The sequence below is a fragment of the Mytilus edulis genome, chromosome 9, assembly GCF_963676685.1.
Source record: "Mytilus edulis chromosome 9, xbMytEdul2.2, whole genome shotgun sequence".
Classification (NCBI taxonomy): domain Eukaryota; kingdom Metazoa; phylum Mollusca; class Bivalvia; order Mytilida; family Mytilidae; genus Mytilus; species Mytilus edulis.
In genome coordinates, this window is record NC_092352.1 from 4973736 (window position 1) to 4990102 (window position 16367).

Consider the following 16367-nt stretch of genomic DNA (forward strand, 5'->3'; position numbering starts at 1 on the left):
GACTTTGGGTTGACCCAGTCGGGCCTGAGCCCACGATCTTAGCAATTGAGGAAGTGAGCACTAGATCGTATTTTTTTTAATTTGATATGTGACATAATCTTAAATTTTAACAGAATTGTGTAGCAAATAGACACCAACCCCTCACTCCAACCCCTAATCAACTATTTTCGAACTCATTGAAACATTCACTTCAGCTGACAATATTTTATATTTTCCATTTTAGGGGAAAAGAAAGTAACAACAAATGGATGGAATGACGAAGGGTTCCGAACATCAACTGATACCAGTTATGACTGGAAAGAACAGCTGAATTATCGAATAGTGCAGACGAATGCAGAAGGAAAAGAGACTCTCCTTTATTATGGTTGTAAGTTGTATATACTTAAAGTTATGTTCGAATAATGTCGTTGAATATAAGTTAAATGATTAACTTAAAAAAGTAGGACAGTAGTGATGTTTTAGGTTTTGCTTATTGAAAAACGTCATCTCGATTGAACGCGATTGGCAGTTTCAAAAATTGTCGACAAAAAATCCGGTTTTATTTTTAAATAACGATGATTATAGTTTCGTGTCTTGAATTAAACAAAATAATATATGTAAATCATCGTTTTACCTAAATAAGAATGATTTTTGCGAACCGAATGAGTCAGAAAAATACTTTTTCTGGTGATTTTGTTGTTTTAGTTTTCTATTTTACATTGATCATGTTGTTTTCTTTTGATAACTTAACGTCATAAGTATCGAAATATCAGGACTGAGACCATACAAAAGCAATATCAAATAAAGAGAAACTTGCATGCAAACGGACCAAAATAAGGTCGAATTGCTGCCAACAATACTATATACACGATATTGATTAACTTATTTTTGCCAAAATGAACCAAACTTGTCGAGATAAAAGAAATTCTACAAATAAGAGCATCTAGAAATTCGTTTTGAGTCTTCTTTTGAACATGCATTACCGTGTAAACCATTAAATTATTCAAAGTGCTACTTGTTCTTTCAATATTTTGCCTGTTTTAATGTTTGAATCAATAAAAATCATTCATTAAAATATTTATTGTCGTACTCGATGCTAATGCACTTTTGATTATCTGATTACAAGATGAGGAAGAGAACTACATCAAAGTAAAGCCCGGTATTGAGACAGATGGTTACAATGTTACAATAAAGATACAGATCTATGATATCTTTATTGATTATACAGAATGTACCAAAAATATCGGACAGGTATGGACACTAAGTAATAATTAAAATATCGATACAGATGATTATCATGTTACAATAAAAATACAGATCTATGATATTTTTATCGATTATATAGAATGTATCAAACATATCGGACAGGTATGTAATCGATTATACAGAATGTACCAAACATTTCGGATAGGTATGTTATCGATTATACAGAATGTACCAAACATATCGGACAGGTATGGACACTAAGTAATAAACATAATATCGGACAGGTATGGACACTAAGTAATCAATATAATATCGGAGAGGTATGGACACTAAGTAATAAACATAATATCGGACAGGTATGGACACTAAGTAATCAATATAATATCGGACAGGTATGGACACTAAGTGATGAACATGATATCTGACAGGTATGGACACTAAGTAATGAACATGATATCTGACAGGTATGGACACTAAGTAATGAACATGATATCTGACAGGTATGGACACTAAGTAATGAACATGATATCTGACAGGTATGGACACTAAGTAATAAACATAATATCGGACAGGTATGGACACTAAGTAATGAACATGATATCGGACAGGTATGGACACTAAGTAATGAACATGATATCTGACAGGTTAGACACTAAGTAATGAACATGATATCTGACAAGTATGGACACTAAGTAATGAACATGATATCTGACAGGTATGGACACTGAGTAATGAACATGATATCTGACAGGTATGGACACTAAGTAATAATAACAATATCGGACATCTATGTACATACACATTTTAATGAACCATTGGAAAGGGATGTTTGTAAATAACAATTTACAAAATGTCGAAAAGGTATTAACTCGAAATAATTTAAAAATAAAAATACATATAATATCGGACATCTATGCACATACAACTTTTAACAAACCCTTAAACAGGGATGTCTGTATATAACAATTTACATAAAAGTCGAATAAGTATTAAAACGAACTAATTTACAAAGTAGAAATACATATAGTATATCGGACAGGTATATTATCTTAATTAGCTTTACAAAATGATTAAAGAGGCATAAGTTGTCAAATTCATGTTCACCGATTTGACTTTTAATCAAAATGTACATATTAAAACGTATATTCAAATTAAAAAAACTCTAAAAAGAAACCAATTTCATTGCATTGACTCGTTTGACAATATCAGCATTTCGTGTATATTCTAGACTAGCGACATCGTATTAACCATCGTGATGACCTCCGATATATACTGGTTGTCCTTCGAATCGATATAAACATCAATGTAAGCAAGATTAAAGACACAGAGACAGGCACGTGCAATCGTTAACGTAAAACGCCTATTTGTCTATATGTGATTGATTTTATGACACGATTCGAAAAAAAAATACATGATCGTTTTACCTGATTAAGGATGATTTCTGTGTCCGGAATCAATCAATGAAATGGATTCTCTCTTTTGGTCATTATTTTCACTCCCTATTATTGACACTCTATTCGTTTTGATAACTGAACATGTTGCATGCATATGTAATCCATCTCAAAACGAGGGTTATATCCAAGTCAGCTGAATACATCTTCAAATGAGTTGAATTATTGGCTTGCAAGCCATAAATTTATACCAATGTTTGGTAGCTTATTTTTACGAAATAGAATCAAACTGACTACAAATAGCTAAATTTTATAAGGGCCCCGCCAAAGGCGGGTCGCCCTATAGTGATCAGTCTGTCCGTCCGTCCGTCCATAACTCTTTAACTTTGTGTCCGCTCCATATCTAGAGAACCATTATGATTTCATACTTTATACTTTACATGTTTATTAACCACCACTAGATGGCGTGTCATGATGTATGTACAACTTCTGCACGTCTGTCCGTACGTCCGTCCGTCCGTCCGTAACACTTTAACTTTGTGTCCGCTCCATATCTAGAGAACCATCATGATTTCATACTTTCTACTTTACATAAAATTGAGAATGGAAATGGGGAATGTGTCAAAGAATGTTTATTAACCATCACCAGAGGGCGTGTCATGATGTATGTACAACTTCCTAGGTCAAAGGTCAAGGTAAAAAAAACTTTGGTTTCAGTTGACAACCCTGTGTCATGTGGTGAAGATCGTGTCCACTCTATATCTTGAGAACCGTTATGATTTCAAAGTTTATACTTGACATGTATATGAACCAACACCAGAGGGTGTGTCATAATTTATGAACGACTGCCTAGGGCAAAGTTCAAGGTCAAAAACTTTGGTTTCAGTTGACAACCCCATGTCCTATGGTAAAGATCGTGTCCGCTCTATATCTTGAGAACCGTTATCATTTTAAAGTTTATACCTGAAATGTATATAAACCAATATCAGAGGGTATGTCGTAATGTATGTACAACTTCCTAGGTCAAAGGTCAAGGTCAAACACTTTGGTTTCAGTTGACAACCCCATGTCCTATGGTAAAGATCGTGTCCACTCTATATCTTGAGAACTGTTATCATTTCAAAATTTATACTTGACATGTATATAAACCAACACCAAAGGGTGTGTCATAATTTATGTGCAATTTCCTTGGTCAAAGGTCAAGGTCAAAAACTTTGGTTTCAGTTGACAACCCCATGTCCTATGGTAAAGATCGTGTCAGCTCTATATCTTGAGAACCGTTATCATTTCAAAGTTTATACTTGACATGTTTATAAACCAACACCAAAGGGTGAGTCATAATTTATTTACAACTTCCTAGGTCAAAGGTCAAGGTCAAAAACTTTGATTTCAGTTGACAAACCCATGTCCTATGGTAAAGATACAATTTTTTAATGCTCATTATTCACAGCGGGGCCCACAAAGATGGCTCCCATCTCAATGATATCTAGTTTTCACAATTCTATTTGAAACAAAGAAAATCGTATTTCAATGATTTGACAAAATCGTAAGTAATGCCCGTTAAATAGAATATTACACTGTAATCGGTAGAAGTCATCGTCTTGATAAATTAGAAAAAAATATATGTATATAGTCGACAACTATATAGAAATGACAAAAACAATATAGAACTTCATATTGTATATTAATTGGTTATCAGGGGTTTTGATTCTAAGACAATAAAACATCAGTTAGCATGTCGCATATAAGTTTCATATTGTGTAGACTGATATGTATTTATTTCCATTAAATCATAAAATTAAATCATAAAATCAGAACTATGTTAAAAGTGATTTAAGGAATAACAGTACTGTAGTTAAAGAGTTGCCACCGTCAATTGTAGATTTGACGATCACAAATGCAGTTTTACTGGCGACACGTAGCGAAGACAGTAGAACTGAGATTTGCGACCGTCAAATCAAAATTGACGGTGGCAACTCTTCAACTACAGAACTGTTATTCCGATTCTAATGCATTACAAAAAGAAATAATGCGATTAAACTTAAAATGTCTTAATTTGACAAATAAAAAAAATCCGCGAAACTTTATTTTAATTTAATGATTTTGGCACAAAGACGTCATGGGTAAACGTGACATCGTATAAATGAAAACTTACAAACTGAATGTTATTACGTTACCTGTACGATTCAAATTCGGATAAAATTACATTAAAACGGCGAATTCGAGGTAGGTGTTGTTTTATTTTCGATTATATAGCAGTATTCGAACATTTGTTGATTTATTTATTCAAAATGGCAGGTCCCTCCTTAGTTACGCCTGGTCAACTGTGGATTTGACGGCAACTATTGGCCAATGAAAAAAAATGTTACATAAAAATTGCATTAGAATGATTGATTGATTGGTGTTTTAAGGGCATACGATACAGTTTTGATTCTGTATCTAGAAGTTGATGAAAATTTGCATATAGGCTATTTTAAACCTGATCAAATCAAATATGTAATAAAAAATATACCTTCATGTGCTACTTTTTGAGTAAATTGAGGTTCAAATTTCAAAATACGGATTTGTGGACATATTTTTCCTTTCGATAGAAATACATAACTTTTTTGTTTTAAAAGATAAACACGATCTGTTTTTTGTTAAATTATTTGTAATTTGTGTGTTATAAAAATATTGCATAAATTTGTTACTTTTTTTCTTTCAAATAACTCAAATTTATCAAATGATCATGAATGTTAAGGGCATACGATACAGTTACAGGGGAGGTAATGACGTTGCTAACGTAAATCGTTATTTTCGCGCCATCAAACTATGCCTTATCGGAAAAATATTCAGTTTTCGACCAATTTTCATCATTCAAACTTATTTAACTTGAAAACGAGTTCATGGATCCCTCTTTTTTAAAATGCCATTTGGTTTGATTACGCGAGAAGATTATGTGTGCCAATTTTCATGAAAACGTAAATAGTGCAATTTTTTAAAATTTAATAAATATTCAGCAAAAAGTGATGTTTTTTTTTCTACATGCATGAACATTTGATAAATATGAGTTATTTTTTAATAGTTTAATTTTGGATGAAACGCGTCTTCTAATTGGCTGACGTTATTTTGTTATCAGCCCATAGACACAATTTAGTCATGTGACCGTGACGTCATCAACGTTTTTTCCATGGTTTTTACGGTTTAAAATGACTGTAATATTTTTTCTGCCTATTCGAAATAGCATAAAAAATGTGGTGCACACTGTTAACTAACTCGCTACGCGCGTTATTCAGTGTTTAACCATTGTGGTGACGTCAGCCTATTCATTTACCGTGGATTCTTTTTCTAGAATTAACGCTTCCTAAATCTGTCTCTGAAATAAGCTCACCATAATAGATTCTTTTGTTTCCTTTGTGTGCCTAATTTCATTAAGTTTGAATTGACTAAATTGTAATTAACTGATTTCTGTTCACTAATGGAATTGTTTTAAAAACTTACCTTTAATTTTTGTGATCTCTATGTCTCGGTTATTGTATAGAAAGGTATATACTATGAAAATTAGAGCGAGGGGCTTTGCCCCAAGCTCTTATTTTCATAGTATATACCTTTCTATACAATATCCAATTTAGCACATATTTACAACTTGAGTAATCCTGTAATTAGTCTATTGATATGTTTTGGCTGACTGGATGTAGCTCATTTACGTAGTTTTGTAAATCTACTCACTATAATATCATTGTAAAAATGGGATTTCAAAGGCCCTTGACTTTAGAATGTAAAGAAGGTAGCTGCTGGTGTAAGTATGTTTATTGATAAGAACGAAGCGTTGTTTTACTATACAAGTACTTATTTTCATGGTAAGATGACAAAATGAATTGACCAAGAGCAGACAATTCTTAAATTGCAGTGAAAGCTTTACATTCTTGAAAACATTTTTTTAATTTCACATAAAACCTAAAACTATCTTAATACAAACAGTTGGATCCCCCTCCCACATCTTTGGTTGAAACATCTTTTAAAAATGGCTGGATCTGCCCCTGGTATGTACCCATAGGTAGTCTAGTGGATAGTTTATATGCATGAAATATTTGTCACTGGACATTAGGCAACCAATTATCGACCAATTTATGACTAAATATATCAAATTGCTTTATTAATAATTTCCCTTCAAAAGATTCATGGTTGACTCTTTTTGTGTACAAAGTAATTGCATGGAAGATGAAAGATTACAAATTTTAGAGTGAGTTGTACTTTAATCAAGGTATAAAGCACCATTATTATTACTCTTTATTTAAATGAAACAAACTTTTTTAATTGTCAAAACAAAATTTAGATCAAAAGATTGATTTAGTAGGATGTTAAAAATCTTTTTGAAAACTAATTACAAACTATTTAGTTAAATTTGGAACACATCATTTATTTCAATATAGCCAGTAGCAATTTTTGTTCTAAGATCTTGATTACAATACAATAAAATCTTACCCTTGTGGTCATTCATGCGTAGTTACTTAGTACACGGAAAAAGTATGTACTATGAAAATTAGAAAGCAAATTCAAGCAATTTTGTTTTATAAATCAATATAATATGATTTCATCTGTTTTACTACATAATTTTACATCTGTTAATTCGTAAATTCCTATGCTAGAAAATCGTGATGTGCCTAGAATTTATAGGCTATTTGTTAGAAATTTCCGAAATATACTTATTATATGCACTATATATATGTTCTTTGTCGGGTTGTATTCCCTTTGACACATTCTCCATTTCCATTTTCAATTTTAATAGAAATAAGTTCGATATATCTTATTTTGTAAAAACAGCCAATGTTCAGATGCCTGATAGTATGAAGATCTTTAAGGACAGACGTGTTGTGTTATAATATATTTGTATTTTTGTTTTCACCATTTAATTGTGATATTCAATTTATTGTAATGAATCATTTGACACGATTACGTGGTTATTTCAACTCACTTACAATACCTTCTAATTAAGATTAGGCGATAATTTTTAAAAGACATTAACACAATATTTTAAGTTATAGATACAATGGATAAGCGTTGATTCATGAAAAACAAACCATTCGCCCTCCGGGCTCATGGTTTCTTTTTCAAGAATCAACGCTTATCCATTGTATCTATATCACTGCACCACATTCTTTATGTTATTTCTTCATAGACAGAAAAAGTATTACAGTCATTCCTTAAATAAAAAATGTATAATTGTTTAAGATACTTATATAATACAGAAATTACAAATTATTTAAAGTCATAAGAAACGAGTGACCGGTGAAAAATAATGTTCTTCCAATTCTTGAACCAATGCATACAAACATCATAAACTTAGTCTTCTGTGCACGAATTTATCATTTTTTTCGTGTAAATTTCGTATAATCGTTAATTTTTTTTTCAATCTGTCAGTGTTGTTGTGAAAATATGGCAGGTAATTAAAGTTCGTGTTTTGAAGCCGAAGTTTAACGATTGTCACCTGTTTGTCAACAATCGACAAAAAATCAACAAAAAAGCATGGAAATTGAGCACGTGTTTAACATGTAAATTCAGATTATAGTTTATTTTAAGGACATTCATGCGTATTGTGATCACCGGATTTTTACGAGATGGGTCAAACTGAGGTCACTTTGCATACGGAAAATATGTCGGGGGGAATTGCTTCCTGGAAGGAAGGAAGCAATTAAAATAAAGTAAACTTATTTTAAATATGAATAAATTAAAGAATTTTCTTCAGAAAAAAAGTATATGTACATACGTTTTATAATGAAAACTATCCATTGAGTTATAAAAAAACGTATGCATTATTTTTTTTTGATTTGAGGTTTCTTATGACTTTAATCAGGTAAAACATAGTCTATATGGATTTTTTTTTATCAAAATGTAAATACGGAATCAAAAATGTCTCGTATGCCCTTAACGCCACTGTCAGCACTATTGTGCTATTTCGTGGTGGTCAGTTTTTATTGGTGGAGGAAGCCGGAGTGCCTGGAGAGAACCACTGACCTTCGGTAGGAAACTGACAATCCTAGTCAATTACGATTGGAATAGAGTGCACCTGCCCCGAGCGGGATTCGAACTCACAACCTCAGTAATGACTGACTAGTGGTACATATCTCAATTACTTACATCATTCGGCCACCGAGGCCCCTGTTAAAAGTGAGGAGAAAGTTACCAAAATAGGCGGAGGACACAAAAGGGACATTAAAAATCTTACCTCGCAGACAAATTAGCAACGCTTTGGCAAAATTCTAAAACCGACGAAAAGATTATCAGCAGTTTACAAAACACGACATAGAAAACTAAAGACTGAGCAAAACGAACCAGGAAAAAAAAAAAAAAAAAAAAAAAACCGCGGTAATACAGTTATTATTTTAATCTTCCGTTTTTCACCAATATATGGTATCTCATGTGTATCCACTCAGATGTAGTATTTTTTTAGATAACCAAACATTTTAATCACCTTAGTAAAACACAACCGTTCAACAAAATTCAAAACAATTTCTGATATGCACACAAATAATTTTGAGACACGTTTTAGATTCTACCTAATTATACTACATCAGACCAAACTAGTATATCGTCATTCTTGCATTCCTCGGTTGAAAGCGTGGATTATTACTGGAAAACAGGGAATGTAAAACAAGTGGCCATGAATGCAGAGGTAGCCGGAACACCCGTCACGGATTTGGTATGTTAATTTTCTAACTTTTAGCAATTTGATTGGGTTTTATTTCTTTATACTAAGATTTTATCGAAAACTTTAAACTTCCCTTCCGTATAGAATTTCGATGTTTCACTGAAAGTCATGTGCTTGAGTTTATCATTTCTTGTATGTCCTCACATAAACACTTATATTCAAAGCTAGGTGCCAGAAAAAATATGGAAAACACAACAACAAGGATAGTTATATGCAAGAATACTATATCATTAAACATCTTAAAAGCATTCAAATCTAAATTCGAAATAATTGTCAGTTTGTCCAATTGGAATTTATTTCTGTAGAATACAACAACGACAATATTTGACACTGAACCTGCACAATGGGTGAATATTGGAGTAGAAATACTGTCTGATGGTAAAAATATTACAAAATCATTTGATGAACTGTGGGATATGTATCAACATCCTGATTATGGAGATGTCATTACACAAAGGGATATAATAGAGGTAATGATAATACATGGAAGAAACCATTTATCAATTGAATTCAAATGCTGGCTTACTGCTTCTTTCTGAAATTACCATATACCTTGTGATTGCATTTACGTTTTGATACAGCTCTTAAGAATGTTATTTGTATGTGTTTATTTTTTTGTTTAATTGAATCAGCCCCAAACATGTTTTTATCAGAATATCAATTATATAGATTTCTATTTTTTAAACATATTTAAATGAGATATATAAAACATAACTCAGATAAACAGATGCAGACCTTATTCTGAATCAATAGTTTACCGAACGATCAAAACCTTAAGTTAAGCAACAGACTTAATGTGATGCTCATAGTAGGGGTGTCATTGTTCCGCTTGTGTCACGTGATACTCATAGTAGGGTGTCATTGTTCCTCTTATGTCACGTGAAACTCATAGTAGGAGTGTCATTGTTCCGCTAATGTCACGTGATGCTCATAGTAGGGGTGTCATTGTTCCGCTTATGTCACGTGATACTCGGAAGTACGAACCTGAGTCTTTTTTCAACATGTTTTTAGTTTTAGTTATACATTTCATGTACACATTATGGCTTAACTATTTACACCACTGGGTCGATGCCACTGCTGGTGGACGTTTCGTCCCCGAGGGTATCACCAGCCCAGTAGTCAGCACTTCGGTGTTGACATGAATATCAATAATGTGATCATTAGCTCACCTGGCCTAAAAGGCCATGTGAGCTTTTCGCATCACTTGGCGTCCGTCGTCGTCGTCGTCGTCGTCGACGTCGTCGTCGTCGTTAACAATTTTTCAAACATCTTCTCCTCTGAAACTACTGAATGGATTTGAATGAAACTTAACATGATTGTTCCTTAGTATATCCTGCACAAAATGTGCGCTTCGATTTTTGATCCGTCAAAAAACATGGCCGCCGTTACTTAAAATAGAACATAGGGGTCAAATGCAGTTTTTGGCTTATATCTCAAAAACGAAAGCATTTAGAGCAAATCTGACATGGGGGTAAAAATGTTCATTAGGTCAAGATCTATCAGCCCTGAAATTTTCAGATGAATCAAACAAACCATTGTTGGGTTGCTGCCACTTAATTGGTAATTTTAAGGAAATTTTGCAGTTTTTGGTCATTATCTTGAATATTATTATAGATAAAGATAAACTGTAAACAGCAAAAAAGATCAGCAAAGTAAAATCTACAAATAAGTTAATATGACCAAAATTGTCAATTGACCCCTTAAGGGGTTATTGTCCTTTAATGACAATTTTTCACAATTTGTTCATCATATTTGCTAACTTTAAAAAATCTTCTCCTCTGAAACTACTGAATGGATTTGGTTAAAACTTAGCATGATTGTTCCTTAGATTATCCTACACAAAGTGTGTGCTTTGATTTTTGATTCGTCAAAAAACATGGCCGCCGTTACTTAAAATAGATCATAGGGGTCAAATGCAGTTTTTGGCTTATATCTCAAAAACGAAAGCATTTAGAGCAAATCTGACATGGGGGTAAAAATGTTCATTAGGTCAAGATCTATCAGCCCTGAAATTTTCAGATGAATCAAACAAACCATTGTTGGGTTGCTGCCACTTAATTGGTAATTTTAAGGAAATTTTGCAGTTTTTGGTCATTATCTTGAATATTATTATAGATAAAGATAAACTGTAAACAGCAAAAAAGATCAGCAAAGTAAGATCTACAAATAAGTTAATATGACCAAAATTGTCAATTGACCCCTTAAGGGGTTATTGTCCTTTAAGACAATTTTTCACAATTTGTTCATCATGTTGACTTACTTTAAAAAATCTTCTCTTATGAAACTGCTGTATCAATTTCAGCCAAACTTAGGCTAAATGAGTTTCAGAGTTTCAGAGTATCTAGTATAAATTTTATATTTCATTTCCTTGTATGTCAAGAAACATAGCTCCTATGGCTAAAATAGAACATAGGAGAAAATGATTTTTTTTTGCTTTTGAAGAAAATAGGACGATTCAAAGAACATTTAAATAAATTGAAAAGCCAAAATAATCATTGATGAGAGATTAAACCAAAAAAATTCAGGTGAGCGATTCAGGCTCTTGAGAGCCTATTGTTTTTATAAATTTCCTGATACAAAACTTTGAATTTTTAAAAAACTAAGGATTTTCTTGTCCCAGGAATAGATTACCTTAGCCGTATTTGGCACAACTTTTTGGAATTTTGGATCCTCTATGCTCTTCAACTTTGTATTGTTTGGCTTTATGACTATTTTGATGTGAGCGTCACTGATGAGTCTTATGTAGACGAAACGCGCGTCTGACATACTAAATTATAATCCTGGTACTTTTGATAACTATTACACCACTGGGTCGATGCCACTGCTGGTGGACGTTTCGTCCCCGAGGGTATCACCAGCCCAGTAGTCAGCACTTCGGTGTTGACATGCATATCAATAATGTGATCATTTTTATAAATTTCCTGATACAAAACTTTAAATTTTTCGAAAAACTAAGGATTTTCTTGTCCCAGGAATAGATTACCTTAGCCGTATTTGGCACAACCTTTTGGAATTTTGGATCCTCTATGCTCTTCAACTTTGTATTGTTTTGGCTTTATGACTATTTTGATGTGAGCGTCACTGATGAGTCTTATTTAGACGAAACGCGCGTCTGGCGTACTAAATTATAATCCTGGTACTTTTGATAACTATTTACACCACTGGGTCGATGCCACTGCTGGTGGACGTTTCGTCCCCGAGGGTATCACCAGCCCAGTAGTCAGCACTTCGGTGTTGACATGAATATCAATAATGTGATCATTTTTATAAATTTCCTGATACAAAACTTTGAATTTTTCAAAAACTAAGGATTTTCTTGTCCCAGGAATAGATTACCTTAGCCGTAGTTGGCACAACTTTTTGGAATTCTGGATCCTCTATGCTCTTCAACTTTGTATTGTTTGGCTTTATGACTATTTTGATGTGAGCGTCACCGATGAGTCTTATTTAGACGAAACGCGCGTCTGGCGTACTAAATTATAATCCTGGTACTTTTGATAACTATTTACACCACTGGGTCGATGCCACTGCTGGTGGACGTTTCGTCCCCGAGGGTATCACCAGCCCAGTAGTCAGCACTTCGGTGTTGACATGAATATCAATAATGTGATCATTTTTATAAATTTCCTGATACAAAACTTTGAATTTTTCGAAAAACTAAGGATTTTCTTGTTCCAGGAATAGATTACCTTAGCCGTATTTGGCACAACTTTTTGGAATTTTGGATCCTCTATGCTCTTCAACTTTGTATTGTTTGGCTTTATGACTATTTTGATGTGAGCGTCACTGATGAGTCTTATGTAGACGAAACGCGCGTCTGGCGTACTAAATTATAATCCTGGTACTTTTGATAACTATTTGTGTGTATTCTTGCGGGATTATCTTAGCAAACTCTTTTTTTTTTATATTTGGATTAAGTGGACTTTCTTTGAGAAACAAGTTACAAAAAGGATACTAACGAACAAAATTATCTGCGTATAAAAATTGATCACAAAAATACTGAACTCCGAGGAAAATTCAAATCGTAAAGTCCTTTATCAAATGGCAAAACCAAAAGCCCAAACACATCAAACAAAAGGAAAACAACTGTCGTATACCTGGCTTGGTACAGACATTTCCTTATGTGTCAACGAGTATTGTAACTTATATACATTATATAACTAGTAAATGATATGAATAAATCATTATTGGTCTTTGTGCTGAAATGTGTATCCCAAATATATGTTATGTTTAAAGATCTTCTGGACATATCAAAGTGAGAGATTTTTTTTATACATTTCAGCAATTGACAAACTTTTCCACGATACTGGCTGAAACATCTAATATAGTTGATGGAACATCCACTGTGAATTTAGATCAGGTTGCAAACAGTATTGGTACAATTATTGGAAACAAGCTATTCACCGCAAATTCCTCAGCCGTAGGTTTTATTTATTGTCCTTTATTATACCATAAACTTGGGAAGTTCATCCAAGATACGTATTCCGAAATAACATAGCCTAAATCTTACCCGAAAGGCCAAATGAGCATGAAAAACTCGAAATTCAATGAACGAAGTACTAAATAAAAGTTAGAATGGAAATGAGGAGTGTGTCAAAGAGACAACAACCAGACCGAAGAGCAGAAAACAGCCGAAGGCCACAAATGGGACTTCAACACAGCGAGAAAATCCAGCACCCGGAGGCCCCTAAACAATATTGTACTAGTTCAATGAAAATGAACGTCACACCAAACTCCAAAAAATATAAACGAAAAAAAAGTAAAATACAAGACTTACAAAGGGCAGAGGCTCCTCACTTGGAAAAGGTGGGGTTAAACATGTTTTATTGGATCTCAACCCTCCTCATATACATCTAGCCAATGTATAATAATCAAACACACAGAAATACGCACAGTAACACTCTGTCCGACAAGCTGTCTATTGACACATCAATGTTGACGATAAAAAAAAGTCATCTGCGGTATATTTGTTGTTTGAATAAGTGTATTTTCTTCAAAGAATTATATTTATCATAAGCCTAATTAAGGAATTTGTACGATTCCCATTTGTGTAGACAAATCTGATAAATAAGACGATCTGTAACTATTAATCGGGTTTTTTTTAAATTCTATACGAAGTGAAGGCAAGTGACAGTGACAGTTTTAACCAAAAAAGGCGCATCCAAAAGTGTTGAAAGTATTCAAGAGGTGGTTCATTAACTATCCTCTTAAAACAATGAATGATCACCGTCTTTCGTATTATCTACACTAAGTGATATTTGGTTTTTTAAATCTATATAATAATAATATTAATTTAATGAAAATGAGAATGTATTTTTATTTGTACGTTTTTGTAGTCCAAGGCATTTGATGGAAATAAAGGTCTTTTGGAAAAGCTTAAAATATTGACAGATAATGAAACATACCCAAAGTATGAAGACTACATCTCAACATGTCAAGGTAATGTTTTCAAAAAGTCATTGTACATTGATACATATTCATAGTATGAAGATTACATCTCAACTTGTCTAGGTTTTGTCTTACGTCTCTACGAGCTTATACATGAAACTCAAGTGAACATGTTCATGTGAATTTCACGTGAATTGAGATTCATACGAATCTGATGTGAATTTTTTTACATGAATTTCACGTGAAATTTACAAAAAAATTAAATTGATATTTTTCATGATTTTAATTCAATTTGAAAATTAAGATGTTATTTGAAATACTCTATTTTAAAAAAAAGCATGTGAATTTCACTTGAAAACAATTTACGTGATTGTCATGTGAAATTCACATGAGTTTCACATGAGATTCATGTGAAACTCATAAAAACTGATTTCACACGAGTTTCACGTTTTGAGGTGAAAATGATGTGAATTTCACGTGAGATTCACATGCATTTAAAATCACGTGAAATTGATGTGAATGAAATTTGCCTGTGTAGGAAAGGCATTAAAAACAGGTTTATTTCATTTCTATCTTTTCCGTAATCCGTGAACAAATTATATCGTACGTACGCGTATTTAATAGTAAAAGCATACAGTTAACCACCACAGTAAACATATTCAACATGTTCATGATTACTTTATATAATTGTTTTGAACGTCTAGAAGCAAACACTTCTTCTAATAAAGATTTATTTTGATTGTTTGAGAAAGGTATGTATAGAAGAATATTGTTTCAGGTATGTTAAGAGTCCTGAACAATGCTTTGGAAGCCATTTTACCCAAGACATCAGTGGAGACACCAGCAACATTAGATATATATACCATAATGTCGGATATCTCAAGCAGACAGGAGTTATCTGAACCAAACGACGCTGATCTTACTCCTGCAGAAAGAGCATTCATTGCTTCACAGATTGCTATGAAGAATGAACTGGATGCGGATATAAAAAATGATGTTGTAAGTAGTTCAACTATAGCAGATTCATCTTACAAAGTTAATATGAAATACATGTCAAAATGCATGTGATGCACAAAAAACCGAGTTCGAGTTCTCACTTGCTCTCAACAACACAAATTTATCCCGCTTACGAAGAAGCATATAATACTAATAATTCGCAAAATCTGTATAGCAATTTTATTTAATTTGGAAGAAGACGTTTTAAGCATTAATTGTTTGTAAAATGGTTTAACACCATTTCTCGTAAAATACAAAATTTCATTTCTAAGGATATAAGAAAAAAATAAGGCTTAGAATGTGAAAGATTGCCTAGTTTATATCTTCATAAAAAATGAAAATGTCTTATAGGTAATTTCCTTTAATTATATGGAAATATGTCTATATACTTCAAACTTTATATAGTTCAAAATCCTGTCTGTGTTCCTAAAGTCCTAACCATTGTGATACATTTAGAACAATCAGATTAAAAAATCATAAATAATGGTAAACATGATATAAATGATATATATATATTTTTTTAATTTAAAAAAGTTTTTGCCCTTTATTCTAAAAATCGGACTAGAAAAGTTACGTATAGCCGTTTATCCCCTTTGACTTTAAACACCGTACAAACAAGGAGTGCCGAACAGAGTTTTTCAATCCTCCTAGATTTTGAAGTTGTCAGTCATTAGCAACACAGGTTGACTTAATAGACCTTTGCCTTTACGTTCCTGTAC

General features: G+C 32.8%; 1 protein-coding gene across 1 annotated transcript in view; it reads left to right on the forward strand.

Annotated features, from left to right (window-relative positions):
- Positions 1-16367, forward strand: part of LOC139489453 (uncharacterized) — a 65790-nt gene that overhangs the window by 33034 nt on the left and 16389 nt on the right. Inside the window, exons 8-14 of the mRNA XM_071275784.1 lie at positions 224-367; positions 1106-1230; positions 9106-9255; positions 9570-9734; positions 13547-13684; positions 14601-14703; positions 15431-15651. Coding sequence (XP_071131885.1) covers positions 224-367; positions 1106-1230; positions 9106-9255; positions 9570-9734; positions 13547-13684; positions 14601-14703; positions 15431-15651 — 1046 coding nt within the window. The remainder of the gene's footprint in view (positions 1-223; positions 368-1105; positions 1231-9105; positions 9256-9569; positions 9735-13546; positions 13685-14600; positions 14704-15430; positions 15652-16367) is intronic.